Here is a 23,533-nt window from a genome sequence, read left to right as displayed (position 1 = left end):
TAGGGTAGGCCTTGCAAAACAGATAGGTCTTTAATGATCGCCTAAAATTTTGATGGTCGTGAATCGCTTTCATACTCTTTGGTAGTGCATTCCACATTTGTGTACTTAAGTAAGAAAAATTGGATGCATAGGTTGATTTGTGTCTGAGTCCAATGCAGCTTGGATAGTGGAGGTTTAAATAAGTACGTGACGCTCTGGTTATATTTCTGGTCGGAAGATCTATCAAGTCAATCATATATCCTGGGGTATCACCGTAGACAATCTTGTGGACCAAAGAGCAGATTTTGAAGGTAATGCGTTCCTTGATTGGGAGCCAGTGCAGTTTTAATCGGAGAGGTTTAGCGCTATCGAATCATGTTTTATCGAATATCAGCCTGGCAGCTATGTTTTGGGCTGTCTGGAGTTTCTTCATAAGCTGTATTTTACATCCCGCATATAATCCATTGTAGTAATCTGCGTGGCTGAGAACCATTGTATCAATTTACGGAATATTTCCCTCGGGAAGTAAGGTCTTATACGTTTAAGTTTCCACATAGAATGAAACATCTTCTTTACAATGGAGTTAACTTGGCTCTCAAGTGTAAGATTGCTATCAATAGTAACACCTAAGATTTTGAGGCTATCAGAAATAGGAAGAGAATAAACAGGAGTGCTTAGGGTTGTGGGTTTATAATTATTGTATGGGGATGAGAGGATAAGATAATGTGTTTTTTCGGTGTTTACTTTCAGTTGAAATAACTTAGTGTTAGTGCTTACTGCAGCTTAGTAAAAGGATCTCTTAATGTTAAAAGAAGGAAAATAATCTGATTGCCCAAAAGGAGTTAAAATAACCTTTTTGGAAGAAGAAAAATTGATTACCCTTTTAGGAAAAAAAAATTAGGGCCTGGCAATCAAAGAGATTTATATGTTTTGTGGCAACCACTAAACATATAAAGGAAAGGGGACTTGATATACCACCTTTCTGTGGTTTTTGCAACTACATTCAAAGTGGTTTACATATTATATACAGGTACTTATTTGTACCTGGAGCAATGGAGGGTTAAGTAACTTATCCAGAATCACAAGGAGCTGCAGTGGGAATTGAACCCAATTCTACAGGATCAAAGTCTATTGCACTAACCACTAGGCTACTCCTCCACTATCAATGGACTTTATTGGCACCTTAGGGTTAGTGCTGATAGAGCAGTGGAATATTGTCTATTTATATAGATAGCTTCAATATTTAGCCACTGTCTATATAGTGAAGCTGAATGTCACCTCTATATGTATTGCTAGTGTTAATGATTGCTGTCTCCACATTTTCAGTGCTGATGCCTATCCAGTGCTAAATATGTTTTTTGTATTTTTTTTTTAAATACTGGTCACTGATAATTGACCTGTTAAATGCTTGGTGTAGATACAGAGGCATATTTTCAAAGCACTTAGCCTTCCAAAGTTCCATAGAAACCTATGGAACTTTGGAAGGCTAAGTGCTTTGAAAATATGCCTCAAAGTATAGTAATAATTCTGGCCATATGCCATGTCATGTTCAAAGTATATGTCAATCTACAGTAGATTCGGTTCCTCGATTAACTCCTGTGGAGTAATTTACTGAAAGTTAACACTCGCCTTGTGGCAAATAAGACGTAGTAATAGTGTTAATGTGCACTGTTAATTAATAAGCCACTTGATAAGTTCTGGATGTGAGGGAGGGAATGATCCCCACTCGCTCCTGCTTCATGGTAACCATTGTTCCCCTGTGATCAGCATTGTAACCTATCATTAACATAATCTATGGTACTAAAGATTGGAAGATGGCCAATGTCATGCTAATTTTTGAAAAGGGCTACAGGGGACATCTGGGAAATTATAGACCAATGAGTCAACTCATAGACATGGTTTAGTGGGACAGAGTCAACATGGATTCATCCAATGGAAATCTCGCCTCAGCAATCCGCTACATATTTTGAAGGCATGAATAAACATGTAGAATAAAAGTGAGATGGTTGAAGTAGTGTATCTAGATTTTCAGAAAGCTTTAGACAAATTCCCTCAAGAGAGATTCCTGAGAAAATTAAAAATGCTGTGGAATAGGAGACAATGTTCTGTTGTGGATTGGGAAGTGGTTAAAGATAGAAAACAGAGAGTAGGGTTAACTTGTTAAGATCCTTATTTTAGAATCTCTTCATGTTTTGGGAGGCAAGGAGATGTGGTCTAGGTCTATTTTGGGTGGGACTAGGGAGGGGCCAAATAAGATAGCATAAGAGTAGCCATACTGGGTCAGACCAATGGTCCATCTAGCCCAGTATCCTCTTTTCCAAACAGTGGCCAAGTCAGGTCACAAGTACCATGCAGATACTCAAATCGTGGCAACACTCCTTACTGCAAATCCCAGGGCAAGCAGTTGCTTCCCATGTCTGCCTCAATAGCAGGCTATGGACTTTTCTGCCAGGAATTTGTCCAAACCATTTTTAAACCCAGACACTGATATGGATGTCTAACTGAGATTTCAGAAAAGGAATGAGCATCTATGTTTAAAATGATGGTATTCTGCACGTCCAGGTTACAGAAAGGTGGTTGAATTCAGCAGCTCTACACTGGAGGGATTAAGGGAAGTCACTTCAAATTACAGGAGGACTTTAGGAAATTGGAAGACTGGACATTCAAATAACAAATGAAATTTAATGTGGACAAGTGCAAGGTGATGCATATTGGTAAGAATAATCTAAATCATAGCCATCTGATGCTAGGTTCCACATTTGGAAACACCAGCCAAGAAAAAGATCTAGGCCTCTTCATGGATAATGCATTGAAATCTACTGGAATAATTAGGAAAGTAATAGAAAATAAGACAAAGAATATTATAATGCCTCTGCATTGCTCCATGGTATGACCTCACCTTGAGTACTGTGTGTGATTCTGGTCTTCATATCTCATAAAAGTTACAGCAGAATTAGAAAAGGTTGGACCCAAAATGATTAAGGGAATGGAACTCTTCGTATGAAGAAAGGCTAAAGACATTAGGCTGGAACTTGTTGCTAGGAGATGTGGTAAAGCAGTTAGTATATCTGGATTTACAAAAGGTTTGGACAAATTCCTGGAGAAAAAGTCTATAAACTGTATTAAGTTAGACACGAAGAAAACCACTACTTATTCCTGGGGTTGGTAGCATGGAATCTTGTTACTCTTAGGGATTCCCTCAGATACTTGTGACCTGGATTGGCTACTGTTGGAAGTAGGATACTTGGCTATGTGTATCTTCGGTGTATTGTATTAATGAAAATAAGTTGTGTTTTCCTAAAATAACCAGGCCTTTCCATCTTAACTTAGAACTTTGTATTTGTTTTTGTTATATGGCTTGTCTGTCTGTCTTGCATAGATTGTAGGTTCCAAAGAGTAGAGACTGTTATTTCTTTGTCTCTGTACAGCAATGTATACATCTTGAGTATAATATACAAATAACTATTCATAATAATGTTATATTCATAGCAATTTAACCTGTGAATGAGGGAGGGTATAGCAAATGAAAAATCATTAAACTTTGGAGGGGGGGGGCTTGTGGCAGTTTTGTAGTTTACTGCATTAACTGCTGCTTTCGCTGTTTTGCTGTCTGATTCTAGCATATATACGATATTTATTTATTTATGTATTGTTGTATCCTACTGTTATCCAAAAAATAAGTTTCAGTTCAAAGTGGCTTACAGTTACATTTTGGTGTAGTTATATTAGTGACTTAGGGAGGCTGTCCATAATTTATGTGGTTAGTTGTAGAGTGTTTTGAATAGGTAGGTTTTCATAGCTTTTCTGAACAGGAGATAGTCAGTGATACTTCTAATTGCTTTTGGTATTGAGTTTCACCAATTGGAACCCAAATAGCTGAATCCTGCTGTGTAAATAGTTTTATAACTTGTGTTTCTGCAGTTGGAGATTGTAGCTTCTGGTTTCTGGGTTTGCATTTCTTGGAGCTAATTCGATCAGGGCTTGCATTTATTCTGGTGCCATTTCAAATAGTATTTTAAAAATGAGGGTGCTGGCTTTGAAGATCAGTCTTGCCTTGATTGTCAGCCAGTGTGTATTGTTCGAGTAGTGGAGTTGCTCTTTTGTACGACTTTTTAATATTAGTCTCGCTACAGTGTTTTGGATGGTTTGTAGTGATTTTAGTGTGTTTTCCTTGCACCCTACATATGCTGCATTGCAGTAATCTAGGAGGGATAGTATCGTCGCTTGCACCATTATCCTGAATGATTGTCTGGGAACGTAATCTCTTATTCTTCTTTTTCCATAGTGTTTTGTAAAAACTTTGAAGTTACTGCTTATATTTGGTTTTCCAGTGATAGATGTTTATCTAGGACGATTCCCTGTATTTTTAGTTGTGTTTCGATTTGGTTTGTTTGATTGTTGATTGTGAATTTTTGGTAGGTTGTGGGGTTGTGCGGGTTGGTTAGACCCAGGAATTTAGTTTTGTCCCTGTTTAATTTAAGTTTGAATGTTGTTGCCCAGTTTTCCATAAGGTCCAGGTCTGTTTTGACATTGTTCAGTATTTCATTGATGCTGTTGTTCAAAGGTACATAGATTGTTACATCCAATTGCTTCCAGTTTTTTTTCCGAGTGGTGTCATCATTATGTTGAACAGTATTGATAATATTGAAGATCTCTGTGGTACCCCACATTCTGGGATCCAGGAAGCTGAAAACTGAGTGCACATCTTTACGATATAAGATCTGGTTCTTAGGAAGCCATTGAACCATGACACGACTGCCCCGCATATTCCCATGTTGTCGAGTAGGGTCATAAGTGTTGTGTGGTCTATTAGATTAAACGCACATGACATGTCGAATTGTAGTAGTAAAATGTTATGTCCTCAGCTTATTAGGCTTCGTTATCAGGGTGGTTGGGATCATCTCCGTGCTGTGTTGTGGTCTAAAACCTGATTGGGAGTTGTGGAGGATAAAGAATTGTATCAGGTATTCTGTTAGTTGCTGTGCTACTAGACTCTCCATTGTTTTGGTCAATAGTGGTATTAAAGCCAATGGGCTGTAATTTGTGATGTTGTTGATTTTGCTAGTTGTGTTTTTAGGTATTGGGGTGAGTACTATGTTTCGTTTCTCAGTCGGGAATTGCCCTTTTGTAAACAGTGTGTGATGACTTTGGTAAAGCATTCAATGAACCAGTCTGGTGGGTCTTTCATCATGTAGTTAGGGCAGTTATCTAGTATGCATCATGTGTGTGCGTATTTTGAAAGAGAGCCATATTCTGTCTGCTGTGGTATGGGCATCATTTGTTTCGTATCCTTGTTGGAAGTCTATGATGATTGTCTGTGGTTTTGTTAAATCTGATCTTGTCTTTGTTATTTTGTGTTCAAAGTATTGTGCAAGTTCATCTGCCTTTGGTGGTGTTTCGGTTGATGCTAGGACATTGTAGGTTTTCAGTAAGCTCTTCATGAGTTTGAATAGTTTTTTCATATTGTTCTGTTCTGGATTGGCATAAGTTCTGTGGAGGGGCATAATCAAACGGGGTGCCCAAGTTTTCCTGAGGGCGTCCTTGCAGGATGTCCCCGCGAAGGGTCGGGGAAACCCATAATATCGAAACAAGATGGGCGGCCATCTTTTGTTTCGATAATACATGCCAAGACACCAACCGGGCACCCTAGGGGGCACTGCAGTGGACTTCAGAAAAAGCTCCCAGGTGCATAGCTCCCTTAACTTGTGTGCTGAGCCCCCCAAAACCCCTCCCCACAACTGTACACCATTACCATAGCCTTTAGAAATGAAGGGGGCACCTACATGTGGGTACAGTGGGTTTTGGAGGGCTCACATTTACCACCACAAGTTTAACAGGTGGGGGGGATGGGCCTGAGTCCACCTGCCTGAAGTGCACTGTAGTACTCACTAAAACTGCTCCAGGGACCTGCATACTGCTGTCATTTGAGGCTGGCATAGAGGCTGGAAAAAATATTTAAAACATTTTTTTTAGGGTGGGAGGGGGTTACTGACCACTGGGGGAGTAGGGAGATCATCCACGATTCCCTCCAGTGGTCATCTGGTCATTTAGGGCACATTTTTGTGGCTTGGTTGTAAAACAAAGGACCATATAAAGTCAGCCAAGTGTTCGTCAGGGACGTCCTTCTTTTTTCCATTATCGGCCGAGGACGCCCATGTGTTAAGCACGCCCCAGTCCCGCCTTCGCTATGCTTCCAACACGCCTCTGTGAACTTTGGTTGTCCCCACGACGGAAAGCAGTTGAGGATGCCCAAAATCGACTTTTGATTATGCCGATTTGGGCAACCCTGAGAGAAGGATGCCCATCTCCCGATTTGTGTCGAAAGATGGGCGCCCTTCTCTTTTGAAAATAAGCCTGATAGTATTCTGCTTTAGCTTTTTTTATGTTGCGTGTTTATGTTCTTAAAGCTTTTCTCCACATGGTTTTGTTTGTGCCAGTCTTGGTTTTGGCACATTTTCTTTCTAGTTTCCTGCATAGTTTTTTCATTTGTAGTAGTTGATCATTAATTAAGCCAGGGACGTAGTTATTTTTGGTTCCTTGCTTTCATTTTGAGTGGTACTGTTTTGTTTAGTGTGTTTTTTACTTCTTTCGTCCCAGTTTTTCATGAAGTGATATGTTTCTGTGTTCGTTCATCATTGTTGTCCTGAAGGTATGATTGTCCATCTTCCCTCTGGTAGTGAACGTGATTGGTTTCCTTGGTTCTCTGCTCTTTCCATTTTCTTTCCATTGAAGTGTAAGTGTGAGCTTGCTGTAGTGTGTCCATAGTACCTCTTCTCATTTGTGGTTTTCTAGTATGTGATTTTTGTTTGTTGCTAATCTGTATGCAAGTATGTCTAGTAGGTGGCCCATTATGAGTTGAGGTGTCTTGCACTGTTGTGAAGTTCCATTGGTTTATGAAGTTCATTAGCCATCTTGTGTTGGTGTAATTTTGTTTTTCTAGATGCAGGTTGATGTCTTCTAGTATTATGACATTTGATTGATTTGTGCAAATATTCGATATGAAATCCATGAAACCGTCTTGTGCATTTGACCAGCTTCCTGCTGGGTAGTAGAACAGTGTGATGCATATTTGATCAGCTAGTGTTGTAGCTGTGATTTTGCATGCCAAGATTTCTGTAGCTGGGGACAATTTTTTGTTTTAAATAGTAAACAAAAAAACATACAAAGCACAAAACCTTGTTCAAAACGGTATTTTCGAGAAAAAAAAAAGAAAATTTCCTTTTTTTGAAAATGACCTTCTTTCCTATTTGGATTTTGGACATTTTGTGGAAAACATCCAGAGTCAGACTTAGTCATCATATTGAAAATGCCCCTCCACATGCCATATGTATATGGCAAATAGGTGCTATGTATTCTAAGAGCTTATTTTGTATTTTTATATATCCCAGGCACTTTTATAAGCACCTGCTTGTGCAAGTTAAACACCCTTGACTCATAAACCTACCCCCCCCAAGTGTTTACCTTCAGTCTAAAGATTGGGTTCTACTGTGTGTATTTTAAAACGCCACATGTTTTGCAGTTACATACACTATTGAATATTTAATTTAAGTTCAGATGTAGCTGTAATTCTGACATTGTTCATATATTACAGGCAGACAGTTTTATACTATGCAACTTGTGACCTAGTAGTTAAGAAATCATAAGCAGCTTTTGCATTCATAAATAGATATGTGTGCAACAAAATAAAGAAGCATATCATAAAATATCCATTCCAATAAAAGACAATACTATAACTTGCAAGATATTTGAATGATTGTTGTAAGTCCTATTACCTTTTGTTTCAGGTAATATGTCGTTGGTGAAACAGTCACGTTACAGAATGATCATCCAGGATGCTGCCAATGGGGGACAGGAATGTCCAGATACATTGTTTGAAGAAAGAGAATGTGAAGAGATCCTAATATGTCCAACCTATAGGTGACTTGTTCACATGATAACTAGAGGACTGCACGTTGTTAATGCTTCTTTATGTTCTCTGTTAAAGAAATACTAGACTTCTATCAACCAGTATCAGTAAGGGTTTGATTTACGGAATGTTCAGGTCAATTTTCTAAGTAATTTAGGGGTCCTTTTACTAAGGTGCGCTGAAAAATGGCTTGTGGTAGTGTAGGTGCGGGTTTTGGGCTTGCGCCGATCCATTTTTCAGTGTGCCTGTAAGAAAGGCCTTTTTTTATTTTTGCCAAAAATGGATGTGCGGCAAAATCAAAATTTCCGTGCATCCATTTTTGGTCTGCGACCTTACCACCAGCCATTGACCTAGCGGTAAAGTCTCACATGGTAACCGGAATGCCACTTGGCACGCATCCAATACGCGCGTCTGAAAATAAAAATTATTTTTTGGCTGCGCATTTTGGACGCACGCCAAAATTAAAATTACTGCAAGAGCCATGTGGTAGCCAGGCGGTAACTCTATTTTGGCGCGCATTGGTCACACATAGACGCTTACGCGGCTTAGTAAAAGGGCCCCTTAGTAGGGCAAAAATCAATTATGAATGTGCTTTCACTAGCACACATTTGTTTCATCTTTAAAAATTTCACTGCATGCAGAGTTGATTTAACTCACATTAAACTTTGCATTAATACATTCACAATAAATTTCTGCATCTTATGAAGTTCTAGTGCACACTAAAACATGTTATTAAAATGAATGCATAGAGGAGATGCCTAATGGCTAGAGCACAGGTCTAAGAACCAGGGAAGCCCAGTTCAAGTCCCACTGTGGCTCACTGTGACCTTGGGTAGGTCCCTTAACCCTCCATTGCTTCGGGTACAAAACTTAGTATGCCCCCCAGGGACAAGGAAATACCTATTGTACCTGAATTTATTTATATACCATCTATAACCTAGTTGGTTTCTATACAAACATATATAATAATATAAAAACAAAGTTAGACAAACTACAATCATACATAATTCACAATAATACAATCATTCATTCCCAAAAACTGCTATCAAAATATAGCTGTTCAAAGGATGTAATACTGGCAAGTTAGCACAAGGTTAGAATAATGCTGCCACAAAAAGCTGTGTCTTTAAAAGTTTTATAAATTGGGAAATACCGCCACAAAGACGCAGTTGTCCAGAAAATGCATTCCATAAAGGAATTCCTGCAACTGAAAAGGCAGATGCTTTTGTCTCAGCATAACGTGCTTTTACTCCAAAGGAAAGCTGCATGAATGTAACTTGGCTTTGAGCCTTAACTGATAAAGGCATGAAAAAAAGCTGGGAAATTGGTGAGAACAATAAAAAAACAAGCAATGGGGGCAATTCTATGAAGTGGTGCCTTGAGTTAAGCTTCTCGAATGCACATCAAAGTATCATGGTGTCTAACTGCAAGAGGCGGGGGAACATGCGTGGGCCATGGGTGTGTCTCCCAGTCGCGCTTCTAGTTTATTACAGGGGTGTGCTGGTAAATTGTTAACAGGGGGCTCTCTCTCGCCAGCAAAGTAAAAGAGAATTCAGGAGGGGCCCAAGCCCACATTTTGGGAGCCATGGAGAACCGGCTCCCAAAATTCTTAAAAACTTAACAAACGGCTCTCAAGAGCCTGTGAGAGCCTGCTCCAGCACACCACTGATTATAAAGTACTATAAACTACACTTGCCACTTGGTGCAGCAACTTATGTCTGCCATTGACATGTCATAGAGCCTGCAAATAGGTGGGAAAATGTGGGGTACAAATGTAACAAATAATAATAATAATAAAACAGCATGCTTACACATGGGCATGCCAATGCCAATCTTATGCGATTATTCTGTAACAGAGTCTTCATTCCAAGATGCTGTTATATAATTGGCACTAAGCGCATGGCACTGAAGCATCAATTAATAGAACTGGGGGCACACACATTTCTGTATGCAGAATTGCACGCTATAATGAGATGTGCATGTAACTAAATTGGCTAATGAGTCAATTAGCACTAAGTGGGTGCTAGCAATCAATTCCTGCTGTTAATTGACAACAAATTGGATTTGCACACACATCTTGCTAAATGGTATTCAACTCAAAAGGGGGTGTGGCCACGGGCAGGTCGTGGGCATTCAATAAAGATGCATGCAGTATTACTGGATATGAAGGATCTGCGCCTAAATTATACACCAGTATTTACACCAGGTTTCAGTTTGTGTAAGTCCTTGCGCCCAAAGTTTGGCATGGAATTCGGCTCTAAGTGCTATTCTATAAATGACGCCCAACTTGAAGCGCCATTTATAGAATAGCTCTCTGAGCGGATTTTTTCCAGCACCATTTTTGAGTGCCATTTTCTGAATCTTGCCCTTAACGTTTGCACCTTTAAGTAACTGTCAACGTGGACTAGTGGAATGTTTTAATCTTTAATTTCATTTATCCCTCAGATGGAAAATACATAAATGGAACCAATGTGTATTGGTGCCAGATTCTGTGAGGAAAGGGATACTGGGTGCTAATGAGGCCTGTGGTCCTGGACTACAGTCAAGAGGTGAGAGTGTCTCAGAAAGGCACAGTTGTACTGTGAAATGATTTCCCCAGGACATTTGCTATTATAATATTTCATTTATTTTCTTATTACTTGTTGCCATCTTGATATACAGAGAGCTTTTACTGGCTTAGAATACGTCTATTATTAGAATTTTTGTAACATTCTATTATTTTGCGCTGTGCTGAGGTCATCAGTTTCTTTCCAAAATTTAAAATGTTAGGTGTTATGAAAACAGTTCTGTGAAATGGTAATGAATTTTTGAAAGAGACAGTAGAGCACTCTAATAGTAGGGAAGTGGATTCATTTGAAATTACATGGGAACTGAAAATGACAGTTTCCATATCATCTAATATTGTTTCTAATGCAAAACTATAGGGAAGAACATTCAGGATTTTTCTAGTGCCATTAATAATCATCTGCCTAACATGAGCCAGCCTCAGACCAGTGGATCTTGGGTGGGCAGAGTATCTCTCTTCCAGGAGGAGATATTCTGCTTCTTGGTAAACTAGGTCTACCTACACCATTCTAGTAATTCCTGATTCCTGATTGGCCCAATAGGGACCAGTATGGGGCAGCCTTGAGTACTTCTGCCTCACTTCTAGACTTGTTCCTTGATAGTTGATTGCATTTTATTTTATTTTTTTACTGTTTTTGCCTTGCTTTCTGATGCCTGAGGATTCCAGCTTCTTGTCAAGCTTTTTTTTCCCCAGTAATCCCTGTTTGCCCTTCTTGGAGGTACTGTAACATTGACACTTACTTTGGGATGCCCTGTCTAGTAACTGCCCACGATCAAGCTAGGGACAGGTGGACCCAGGCTCCTACCTCCCCCTACCTGTTAAACCTGTGGAGGAAACTGTGAGCCCTCCAAAACTCATCAGAAACCCACTGTATCCACATACAGATGCCCCTTCACCTGTAAGGGCTATGGTGGTGGTGTACAGTTGGGGGTAGTGGGTTTTGGGGGCTCAGCACACAAGGTAAGGGAGCAATGGTGAGATGTGTACCTGGGAGCATTTTATGAAGTCCACTGCAGTGCCCCGTAGGGTGCCCTATTGCTGTCCTGGGACATCAGGGGGACCAGTCTACTAAAAATGCTGGCTCTTCCTACATCCCAATGGCTTGATTTTGTGTGTTTTGCACTTGGATGTTTTTTTTGTTTCGAAAGTGGACCAAAAAACAAAATGATCAAATCACAAAACGTTCGGAACTGTATTTTCGAAAACAAAGATAGAGACGTTTTTCTCTTTCGAAAATGATCTTCTTTCCTATTCGGATTTTGGACATTTTTCGCAAATGTCATATCGAAAATGCCCCTCTATATCACCAACAATATCCTAGAAAGTGATGGGGACAGGGAGGAGAATGGCTGCCTCTTTGTAGGGGGATTAGAGATGGAGAGATATTGCATAATGCTGGTGATTGGGGGAATTGGAAGGGGGCTGGGATTGTCATCGAACATCTGGGTTGTGAAAAGGGGTTTCAGGTGGTGTCACAAGTATTTTTTTAATGGTTTGGGCAGCAGCTGCAATCACATCTTAATCAGCAAAATTGCTCTGAAACTAAAATTTATGAAAATAAAATTAAACATACCAAAAAATGAATAAAACCTGCATATAAAATATAATTTAAATTTAACTATTGTACATATAAATATAATCATTAGCCTCATCTTTAGGTTGAAAATACATTTATGTGTTCTATTTACAAGTGATATTAAAGGGTCAGTTTTCTAAAATCTGTTGAACAGGTAAGACATACATGTATTACTAACCAATTAGCTTTATGTTAATTTTAAGCTACATTCTAAATTAGTCAGTTAAAATTTTGCCCACTTTAGCATGCAAGAGTGACTTAAAAGAACCCTCCTTTCTGTCCAGCTTGGCAGCACTGCGGTCCCCCTCCCTTCCGCTCTTCTGGAGTTCATAGGATGTAATATGTATCCAGGGTAGCCTTGGAAATTGTTTTAAATCATGCCTGTGGTGTCCTGTATGATGGAGAATATTTCTGTACTTTCTGCACATTTTTCTAGTCTCTGACTGCATTTATTGCTACTTGAGGATCTTTTATCTCTCCACATGATGTACAGAATAATCACTTGGCTCTGACACTTCTATTATCAATGTCACTCTCAATGATTTTTTTTTCTTTTTTATAACCACTATGTCTGGTTGTCTTGCATCAAGCATTTTATCGGTTGGAAGGAGAATGTCCCAGGTGATCAGAAGCTCTTCATTGTCCACCTGTTTCTTAGGGCTGTGATCCCAGTGCATTTCTAGTAGGTTAATGTTATAGTGTTCACACGGCCTCCAGTGGATAAGGCACACCATCTTACTTTGCCTTTGTGTATATAAACATTTTTTCCCAGCAGCAAGTCAGTCAGCAATGAGATAATCAACTGTTTTTCAACTCTTTCCTACAAAATCTGCATTTGTTTTATCATTTAGCATATTTGTTAATATGCTTGTTTTTTTTTTTCCTGTGAACCATCTTATTCATAATCTACTGTTCTGGGTGTCGATTTCCAATCTCAGATACCAGTAGTTTTGCACAGTGGTTGAGGAAGAGAGAAAAAGCCACACCCCACTAGTGCATTTAAATTCTGAATGTAAAGGGTACCATTTCTCATAGGTTTGCCACAAGTATAGCAGCAAACATGTCCACCTCCAGTGGGATCACTATCCATCAGGCTATGGCATTAGAACAGCAATCCAGGCACACATGCATACATGCATTTTGCCAAAATACATGGACCCTACTGTACCCTGCACCTAGGAGTTGCTGACCCTTCTATGCAAATTCTCCCCAGAGAGGACTGTGACCCAGGGAGCTGTGAACAGATATCTGCCATCTCACTGTTCCTCCACCAGTCCTCACAATGAGCTGGCAGTTCGCCAAGGCACACCTGACAGTGCAAATGCATTACAGGTCCCCAGGCATATATACCTGTGACTGAGAAGGATCAAAATCCAGGGGACCCACAAACATGACAGAGATACATGATAAAAGTGGCTACACGTTATCTGGGAAGGAAGAAAAAAAATTATAAATACAATTGCACAAAAAATCCTTAGCATGTTACATTACTAGATGAACATCCGTGAAACAATAAATAATGAAAAACATTACCAATATTAGAATGAGTAACTTGATCTGAGTGGTATTTTTTATCATTATAATTTTCACATATTTTTACTCAGTCATTATTGATTGGTTTGTTTTTTTTTTTACACTGGATATACCAACGTTTCACTCATTTGCTTGTTGATATTTTAGATGCTGACGTTTGTAAAATGAATGTTCCTACAGCATGTAACTGGTGCGTAACTATCCATTTCTTCATCTGTTTTAGATCTGGTTCTACATAGGCAGATCCTAAAATACTAGCAGAATTTGCGATGACTTATCCTGGGCATCTCAATTCCAATTTGTATGTCCTTTCTAAAATCTGCCTAAAAGTGTCTGGTAGTGGAAGTAGATTGTTGCTTCTGTTCTTGAGGTGATACCACAGTTTGCCTTTTTTGGGGGGCATTATAAGTCATAAGGGGAAATGTCTTTGCTCCATTTTTGGCAAACACACTATCATATGTTACAAAATAGAAGTACAGAATTTATATTGATAAGATCCTCGACTAGCTATCATGTTTTTAAGAAAGCTATAAAGACTCCCTTACATAGTAACATAGTACATGACGGCAGAAAAAGACCTGCACGGTCCATCCAGTCTGCCCAACAAGATAACTCATATTTGCTGCTTTTTGTGTATACCCTACTTTGATTTGTACCTGTGCTCTTCAGGGCACAGACCGTATAAGTCTGCCTAGCACTATCCCCGCCTCCCAACCACCTGCCCCTCCTCCCAACCACCGGCTCTGGCACAGACCGTATAAGTCTGCCCAGCACTATCCTCACCTCCCAACCACCAGCCCTGCCTCCCAACCACCGGCTCTGGCACAGACCGTACAAGTCTGTCCAGCACTATCCCTGACTCCCAACCACCAGTCCCGCTGCCCACCACCGGCTCTGGCACAGACCGTACAAGTCTGTCCAGCACTATCCCCACCTCCCAACCACCAGCCCCGCCTCCCTTGTTCTGTGAATATTTTTTAATCTCAGAAACTGTCATTTTTAGATAAATTGTAATTCCTAGATAACTGTTCTAGCTCTTGATTTGTAATCTGCCTTGAACTATACAATGTAGCACATACTGCTGTACACTCAAAGCAACCTTGCATGAAGGAACACTTATTCTGATTCATACTAGCAGGGTCACAACAGCATCCAAGACACAAGCACTTCTTGAGTACCTTCTACATCTTTCTTAGTCAAATTTGAAAACCAGCTCCCTGTAGGGTTCACATTAGTGCAATTAGTGGTTAACAGAAGGCATGCCCGTATCTGCTAAGCCTTAATTTTTCACTTTAGGCAGGGCTTACTTCTATTGTAGCCTATCATCAGGCATTCCACTGTATCTTGGGACTTTGAAATTGTTCTAAATGAGTTAATAAGTGCTCCTTTTGAGTCACTAGATTCTTGTGATCTGAAGTACCTAACCTGGAAGGTCTTATTTTTAGTGGCAGTAACTTTGGTTTGCGGAGATAGTGAGCTTCAGGCTCTAGTGGCTGCTCACTCATCGGAAGTTCCTATCTAAGGTGGTGTCATATTTCTACCTTAATCAGTCAGTCAATCTTCGAAAATATTTCCCTTGGCCACATGCTCACAAAAGTGAAATATGCCTTGCACTCTTTGGACTGCAAACGAGCCTTAGCCTTCTACTTGGCAAAAACTAAAGACCTAAGAAAGCTCACCCTTTTTTATTTATCCCAAAAAACCTTGGACTGGTGTTGCCAAGCATACATTATCCAATGGCTAGTGGATAGCATTATAATAAAACAGGATTGTTGTGCTAATGTACTAACTGAGATATGCTCCTCAATGCTAAGGGTTTTGTAATAAAGTACAAGAAATCTCTGACATTGAGTCTTGAACATGGGATACAGATCTTATTAATTCCTTTTATTTTGTCTTAATTAGATTTATACAGCTTAAGTAGCAATTGTAATTATGTTGTCATTAAGGTACATGTAAAACGTACAATGCTGTGTCTCTGTAAGATGTTACTCTAAATGTTTCTACACTGGATCAGTAAAATACAGCTGCTCAGTTTACCCACACTGTTTACTTTTTGTAGTTTTCTTCTTGGCTGCCAACCCCAGCACTAATCAATTTTGTTCGCCCTCTTTTGGAATAAAAGCAGAGGACAAGATTTTTGTTGTGCCCCTCTTGGGTGGGATCCATCCTTCCTTGGCACATCCTTATAGTCCCTCTTCTGGCTGAGAACTCCTTCTTCAACTCCCTCCCCCCCTCCCATTCCTCAGGACAACCCCTTGTTATATAAGGTTTGTCCATAGCCAGTAATGGCTTTTCCTGTCATTGGCTGTAGATAGGTAAAAGCAGGTATAGTGCTTACAGTTGCTCCAGCTTAATAAGATATGCTAAGCCATGGGTAATTATTATGCAAAGACATAGTTAACTTAAGTATACACCAACCCATCCTTTTGATAGGCGTAGTAGTGATGCATCTTCATTACTTAGGTCACAGATCAATTTGTCTCAACCCCCTTTGGGTGAACATATTTGCTGGATTCTTTCAACCTTAACCTGTACTGAAATAACCTTCCACATCATGGTACTTGCATGACTCATGATTTTAGGATAAAAATATAGATATTTTTTTGTAATAGCTCAGCTCTACCAGTTCTCTTAGTACTATATAGCAGGCCTGGTATCTAGCAGCCAACCAGCAAAGCCTACCTTGTCCTTATTTCCTGTAGACAGTAGCCCTTAAAGCCACCCAAACACTAGCCATAACAGCATCTCCTTTATTTGTACCTTTAGAAGGCCTAATCCTGGAGCGTCATGTCAAGGCTCATACTCCCTAGTTTATAACCTTAGTGCCTAAATGAAGCACTATTTGCCTGCAAATGTTATAAAATGCTAACACTTACACACATGAATGTCACATTCATGCACGTATGTAGTATGTTCATGCAGAATTGTATTCTATAATGTGAGTTCACAAGCCACATACCCCAGGAAATGGAATCGTATTCCATAACAATGCATATAAGCTAATTGGTTAACAAGCTAATCAGCACTGATAATTGGATGTCAATAATCAATTATCAGCACTAATTGGCATTAATTAAAATTTACACACAGAACTGTCTAAATGTATTCTGTAATGTGGTGTGCATAAATTCTAAGTCATGTAATTAAAAAGTGGGTGTGGCCATAGGCATGGAATGAGCGAGTCATAGGCATTTCTAAAATCTATGCGTGTTTTTATAGAATACACCTGGTCTGCTTATAATTTAAGCGTCGGGATTTACACCAACTTTTACTTGATGTAATTGTCCGCAACCAAATTTAGCCTCATGGAGCAGCACTCGACATATTCTATATACTGTGCAGATATTTAGGCTTATTCTATAAAGTATGCCTAAATTAAGACATACTTTATAAAATATGCTTAGTTGAATTTCATTTTGGCGCCAATTTGTTAAGTGTGATATATAGAATCTAGTCCATAGGGGCTAATTCCGTATTGGTTGCTTAAAGTTAGGTGCAAGGATGATGTGCGCTAAGTGCGAATTCTATAACGGTAATTGTGTGTAAAATTGCAGTTATAGAGGACTAGAGTAAGCCCACAGTTCCATGCCTACCTTTAGGTGCAAGCACCAATGCTAGTTCAAAGGCTGGTATAAATGCTCTCACCTAACTGTAGGTAGTTAGGTGCATAACTGCTAATATTCTATCACCCAAGTGTGTAAGTGCTATGCATGCTCATGACACACCCATACCCATTTGCAGTTGTATACAATAGATTTTGTGCACACAATTTGCAGAATCCCAATTAAGAACAGTTAAATGCATAACTGCTATGTGCCAATTAACACCAATAATAGCCCACAATTGGTAGTTAACATCAATTAGCAGCTAATTATTATGTTACATTATGCACACAACTGAGAATATTGTATAATTTGCATGTGCAGCTTTGCATGCTATGCATAACATTGTGTGTACAATTTTATAGAATTAGGGGATAGCACATAACTACAAAAGAACATTCACAGGGGTGGTGCCAAACAATTGCATGCTTAGGTTATAAAATATTATCATTTGCTCACTAAAGTGCCACATTTAGGCATGTGAATTTATACCTGCCATATACTGTGACAGGGAAGCAGTGCCATGGATGAAGAAGAGGGAGGAGAAAAGAAGGAAGCAGACAGGAAAAGTCCAGCAGTTTTCCCTATTCCCTAAGAATGGAGAGCAAAACCAAGAAAAACTGTATCTACCTAGGAATTCATGCTTTCCTGAAAAATACATGGAGCTAGAACAAGCAGAAGCTTTGGGAGGATGACCAGGCAGGAAACAAAGCCCAGGAATGCAGATATGAATCATGGGAGTTGTAGTAGCAGGGAATATGAAGAGAAACTTGCTGCAGAGGCTAAAATTCACAGTAACAACTTTTTCAGGTACATCAGAAGCTGAAGGCTTGCGAGGGAATCTGTGGGACTGTAAGATCATGAAGGAGCAAAAGGGGAAGTCAGGGAAAATGAGGCCATAGTGGAGAAACTGAATGAATTCTTTGCTTCTGTCTTTACGGAAGAAGATGTAAGAGTTCTGCCTGTACCAGAAATGATTTTCAAAGGTGATGATGTGGAGGAACTGAAAGAAATCTCGGTGAACCTGGAAGATGTACTGAGCCAAATTGACAAATTAAAGAGTAGTAAATCACCTGGACTGAATGGCATACATCCAAGGGTACTCAAAGAACTCAAGCATGAAATTGCTGATCTTCCCCTTCCAATCCCAGCTAGCCAGCTCAAAATGTAAGTGGAGGAGTAGCCTAGTGGTTAGTGCAGGGGACATTGATCCTGGGGAACTGGGTTTAATTCCCAATGCAGCTCCTTGTGACTGTGGGCAAGTCACTTAACCCTCCATTGCCCCAGTTACAAAATAAGTACCTGTATATATGTAAACCACTTTGAATGTAGTTGCAAAAGACCACAGAAAGGCAGTATATCAAGTCCCATTTCCCCTTCCTTTTCCCTAAAGCTGTGCAATAAAACCTTTCATTTCATAGTTAAGACTCATTAGGAAATTGTATTTGTAAGAGGGCATTTAGGGGGGGGGGGCTTAGGTTTTTATACTGACATAAATAATATTTCAAGCACAAATAAGAAGTCTACCGCTCATTTTATTACCTTATATTTGTCATTTTGTAAGACAGCTGACTAATTTACTTGAAAGTGTCAAGTCTAAGAGAAAATTGTGTTGACTTAATCTGACCTTTAAGATGTGACTCAGGAGCGTCAGAATACCTCTCTCAAACTGTCAGTGACTACAGTCTGGATGTTTATTATAGATAAATCATATAAATAGCAAGGCAAAATTTCATAGCCATGGAAATACCACAATCTAATAATCTTACGCTAATCTTAACATTATGCTTATTTGGCTGAATTATGGGTGATTATACAAGCAACAAACATAGAAATGTGTTGCGATATTAAACTTCAACTGGCATCTCTAGGAAACGTGTCAATATTCAAAGTAGCTTCAAAACAGGCTTAAATAATCCTTCTGTTTAAGGTCTGTTGCCATGAAAAGAATAGGGACAGAGGAACTAGAAAGTTCAAATTTAAAAGAGTCCCACAGTGTTCTGCTTTCCCTAACCTGCAGTTCCATAGAACACCAGGATAGTGAGGCAGAGTTCAGGAATGGCTTTGCAGCAATATCAAACAGTTTCTCCTGAAGCAGTTAAAAAGAAAACTATTTTGGGGGGCAATATCTAGTTGTCTTGTCACATTCCTTCTAGTGCATTTTGATCAAACTCGTATCTAGAGGTAAGGAACTGTATATGTGCTTTTCAGTATGTATTATTTTTCTAAGTATGCTCTAGGCTCCAATCTTCAAAACATATAGACACCTACTATTCAGAATTAGGTACCTAAATTGGTGCTTTGTTGATAATTCAGGTTGTGTAAAATTCTATAGTGTTTATTAATAAGTTGCTCCTTGCAGGATCCAGCTACTCCCTCAACCGAATTTTACACAACCTGAATTATCAACAAAGGCTGCAGAGAAACTTCCACTATACAAATAGCAGGTATAACTTTGTATGGTTAAGAAATCCATACAAAGCTGTAGAGAAATATTTAGCAGCGTCTTTGTACTGCCATTGAAAATCCACATAACTGAGAATAGATCTCTTTTCCACTCTAAGTTACACAGTCCAAGGATTGCTAAAAATATGTTGCCGGTTCTCACCTGGTCAACTGAAGAACTGAACAGACAATCCTCACAGACCATTAAGGAAAGAGAAGAAACATTATAATAAATCCCCCTGTAGAGTAAGGGGTATTAACAGATTCTCAGATTATTCCTACTTGGGGGCCAATGAATTAAGCTTTGAAAATGTTTGTGAATTAGTATCCATTTCTATGATATGTAGCTTCAAGATGCAACGGAGCTGTTGGTTCATTTACCTCACTGGTTATGTTTCACATGTAATTTCTCATGTTTTCCATGTATTGTAAGCAGATTCTTCAGGTGGTGCAAATTTACATGGATTAGGTTTACCCACATTTTCAGCAGAATGTATGCTAGTAATATAAAGACGAGTGGAATGGCATTATAGAACGGGCGTACAAGCCTGATTAGAGATGTCCAGGTCAGGATGTTTGTAACCAGGCAAGTATTTTAGAAAAGGATCTGCTGAAGGAGATACGTTTCTAAAATAAATGGTTGTATGGATGTTCCTGCACCCATTTGACAAATGCGAATGGTGAAGATACAGACGCCGACCACACAGACACCTGACCATGTCAGGTTCATCACTGTCATGTCTATGTGGTGATTTTGCACCACAAATGTATCAGTGCCGATCACTGCACACCCTTGGCATCAGCCAGCCATCACCCTGCCAGTCAGCTCCCCCTGCACGCAGTGCAACCCCCCCCCCCCCCCACGTACACAGGCTGAGCTCCCGCTAGGGTAGAGGCTCCTAGAGCCCTACCCTGCAGGAAAGGCCCCCCACATGCAGGCAGGAGCCTGACATGTGACAGCATTCCCAAGAACCCCCTGAGGCCCAAAGCCCTCACAAGAACCCTGCTAGGTGCAAGACCCCCCTCCCACCTTGTTCTTGGACTTACCTGGGGGTTCCTAATGGGTAGTGGGGCAGGAGTAATGCCCTTTTGCTCTTTCCTCTTTCCTCATGACCTGCTAACCAAAATGGCCACCAAGACCTTTATGGTAATGTCATGATGTTATCATTAGGAGTCAGGTATCCATATACGGATGCCTGATTCCTAGTGGTAATAATGCATAGATGCAGAATGGGAGAAAAGTCTTACTAAATCAAAGCTATGTATTCTTTTAAGAAGTTCTTTACTAATTTATAGAACACCTAAGTCACTGATTAATAATCACATATTCAGCCCTTAGCAGTCAGTATTTTCTTTATAAATGCTGGCTGCCGCAGGTAAAAATATCCTGATGACAGTGGTGGGGGCAAGATGGCAACTGAGTAGGAAGTGCCACAGGCTGCTCCTCTCTCCCACCTTAACTTCGTTTGTGCTTTTTATTTCTTTGACTTGCTCTGTGCCTAAAAGAAGGGGAAAGCAGAGGGCTTACCCTTCTGCTCCTGTTTCTCCTTTGGTGGGACTGATGGATTGCTTTGCGGTCCCAGACAAAGCTACTGGGTTGATGTCTTCGCTGAGGGATCGAGTGTCGGGAGGTAAACCACTCCCCCCGCTTGAAGTGGACACCTCTCTTAGCCCAGATAATCAGAGTTCCCTGACGATGCCGGCAGCCTTGCTCTGTGAGGAGTCTGGATTGGCAAGACCCACGGAGGGGTCGCTTGTTCCAGGAGCAGGGCAGCGTAATGGAGCACCAAGTGTAGCAGCACGGGAGCGCACTGCTCAATTTTCCATCGGAGGGATTGGAGCAAACACAGGAGTCGGTTGATTTGGGCGGTGAGGGAGCCCAGGCAGAGTTGTTACAACAATTTAAATCTTTGCCGACAATAAAACCAGAGGTGATTACCCTTGAGACGATTTGGGAAGCCTTGGTGAGTTTGGAACTACTTTTTCTAATAAGATTTCTACTTTAGTGATGTCTACACAAATATTTCCTGAAAAAAATTGCTGAATTGGAATTTAAAACACACCATTTGGAGTCTTTTGAACTTTCAATTAAGTCTGATGTTGCAAAACTTCAGGAGAGACAAGGTGCTTTAATTAAGGAGAATTTATTGCTGCAAAGAAAAATAGAAAATTTGGAAAACCAGCAAAGAATGAAGACATTACGATTTATACATTTTCCAAGATTACCAGTGGTTGCTCCTCTCATTACTTTTAAAAGGTATTTATCAGAAAATACCTCATGGAGGGCATAGTGACGAAACAATTCTCTGAGTACCTAACCGAACATTCAATTCTGCACAAATCGCAGTCAGGATTCCGGACAAATCACAGTACAGAAACGGTACTAGTGTCAGCAATGAACGCTTTCAAACAAGCGATTGCAACCGGCAACAACATACTCCTCTTACAATTCGACATGTCCAGCGCCTTCGACATGGTCAACCATGAAATACTATTACACATACTAGAATACTTCAGAGTAGGAGGCACAGTTCTCAAATGGTTCAAAGGATTCCTGACCACAAGATCATACCAAGTCACAATCAATGCGGACACATCATCCCCATGGACACCTGAATGCGGAGTTCCCCAAGGATCCCCCCTATCACCAACTCTTTTCAACCTAATGATGATACCACTAGCCAAACTCCTAGCCAATCAAAACCTCAATCCCTATATATATGCAGACGATGTCACGATCAACATCCCATTCAAGCACGATCTAAATGAAATCACCAATGAGATCAATCAAAGCCTCCAAACCATGCACTCCTGGGCTAATGCGTTCAAACTGAAACTCAACGCAGAGAAAACACAATGTCTAGTACTAACCTCACAACACAACAAAAACACCTACTCCAAAATAACCACACCATACTGTTCTCTTCCCGTCGCGCAAAACCTAAAATTTCTTGGAGTGACTATCGACCGAAACCTCACACTTGATACTCATGTGAAGAATACAACAAAGAGAATGTTTCAATCACTGTGGAAACTCAAAAGAGTAAAACCTTTCTTCCCGAGACATATCTTCCACACCCTGGTACAGTCAATGGTAATAAGTCACCTGGACTACTGTAATGCACTATACACCGGCTGCAAAGAACAAACTATTAAAAAACTCCAAACAGCCCAGAATACAGCCGCCAGACTCATATTTGGAAAAAATAAATATGAAAGTGCTAAACCCTTAAGAGAGAAACTCCATTGGCTCCCACTCAAAGAATGTGTTGAGTTCAAGATCTGCACGATAGTACACAAAATTATATACGCAGACGCCCCAATCTACATGCTAAACCTTGTGGACCTGCCTCCCAGAAATACTGTAAGATCATCCCGCAAATATCTCAATCTGCACTTCCCCATCTGCAAAGGACTGAAATACAAAGTGACACACGCCACCACCTTCTCCTACTTGAGCACGCAGCTGTGGAATGATCTACCTACAGACCTGAAAGCTATTGACGAATTAACTAATTTCCACAAATCTCTGAAAACTCATCTCTTCCAAATGGCCTACAAGGAAAATACATAGCCTACAAACTACTTCAACACTTCACACAATTACCACAGCTCACCTCTAACTTACCTAACACTTCCCGTCTATCCTCCCCTACCCAATCTTAAACAGCAAGAATTGCACTTGTCATCATGAAACGACTATGCTTATCTTCTCTTACCAACATTCAAACTATAAGAAATGTACCTGTTAACACTAAATGATTATGTCATAACCACACTCTGTAAGTCACTTTGAGCCTACAAATAGGTGGGAAAAGGTGGGAAAGAAATGCAATAAATAAAAAAATCTTGAAAATACCAGAACAAGCATACCCCCGATTTCTAAAATGTATTATATGTTACCTTATACTAAGAAATCTTAT

General features: G+C 39.9%; 1 protein-coding gene across 1 annotated transcript in view; it reads left to right on the top strand.

The window, feature by feature from the left end:
- The window catches only part of THSD7B (thrombospondin type 1 domain containing 7B), a 595,317-nt gene that overhangs the window by 169,442 nt on the left and 402,342 nt on the right, over positions 1 to 23,533 (top strand). The window contains exons 10-11 of the mRNA XM_030210867.1: positions 7,764 to 7,896; positions 10,331 to 10,434. Coding sequence (XP_030066727.1) covers positions 7,764 to 7,896; positions 10,331 to 10,434 — 237 coding nt within the window. The remainder of the gene's footprint in view (positions 1 to 7,763; positions 7,897 to 10,330; positions 10,435 to 23,533) is intronic.

This window comes from Microcaecilia unicolor, chromosome 7 (genome assembly GCF_901765095.1).
Source record: "Microcaecilia unicolor chromosome 7, aMicUni1.1, whole genome shotgun sequence".
In the NCBI taxonomy this organism is placed as follows: Eukaryota; Metazoa; Chordata; class Amphibia; order Gymnophiona; family Siphonopidae; genus Microcaecilia; species Microcaecilia unicolor.
This window is presented reverse-complemented; position numbering and strand designations above follow the sequence as displayed.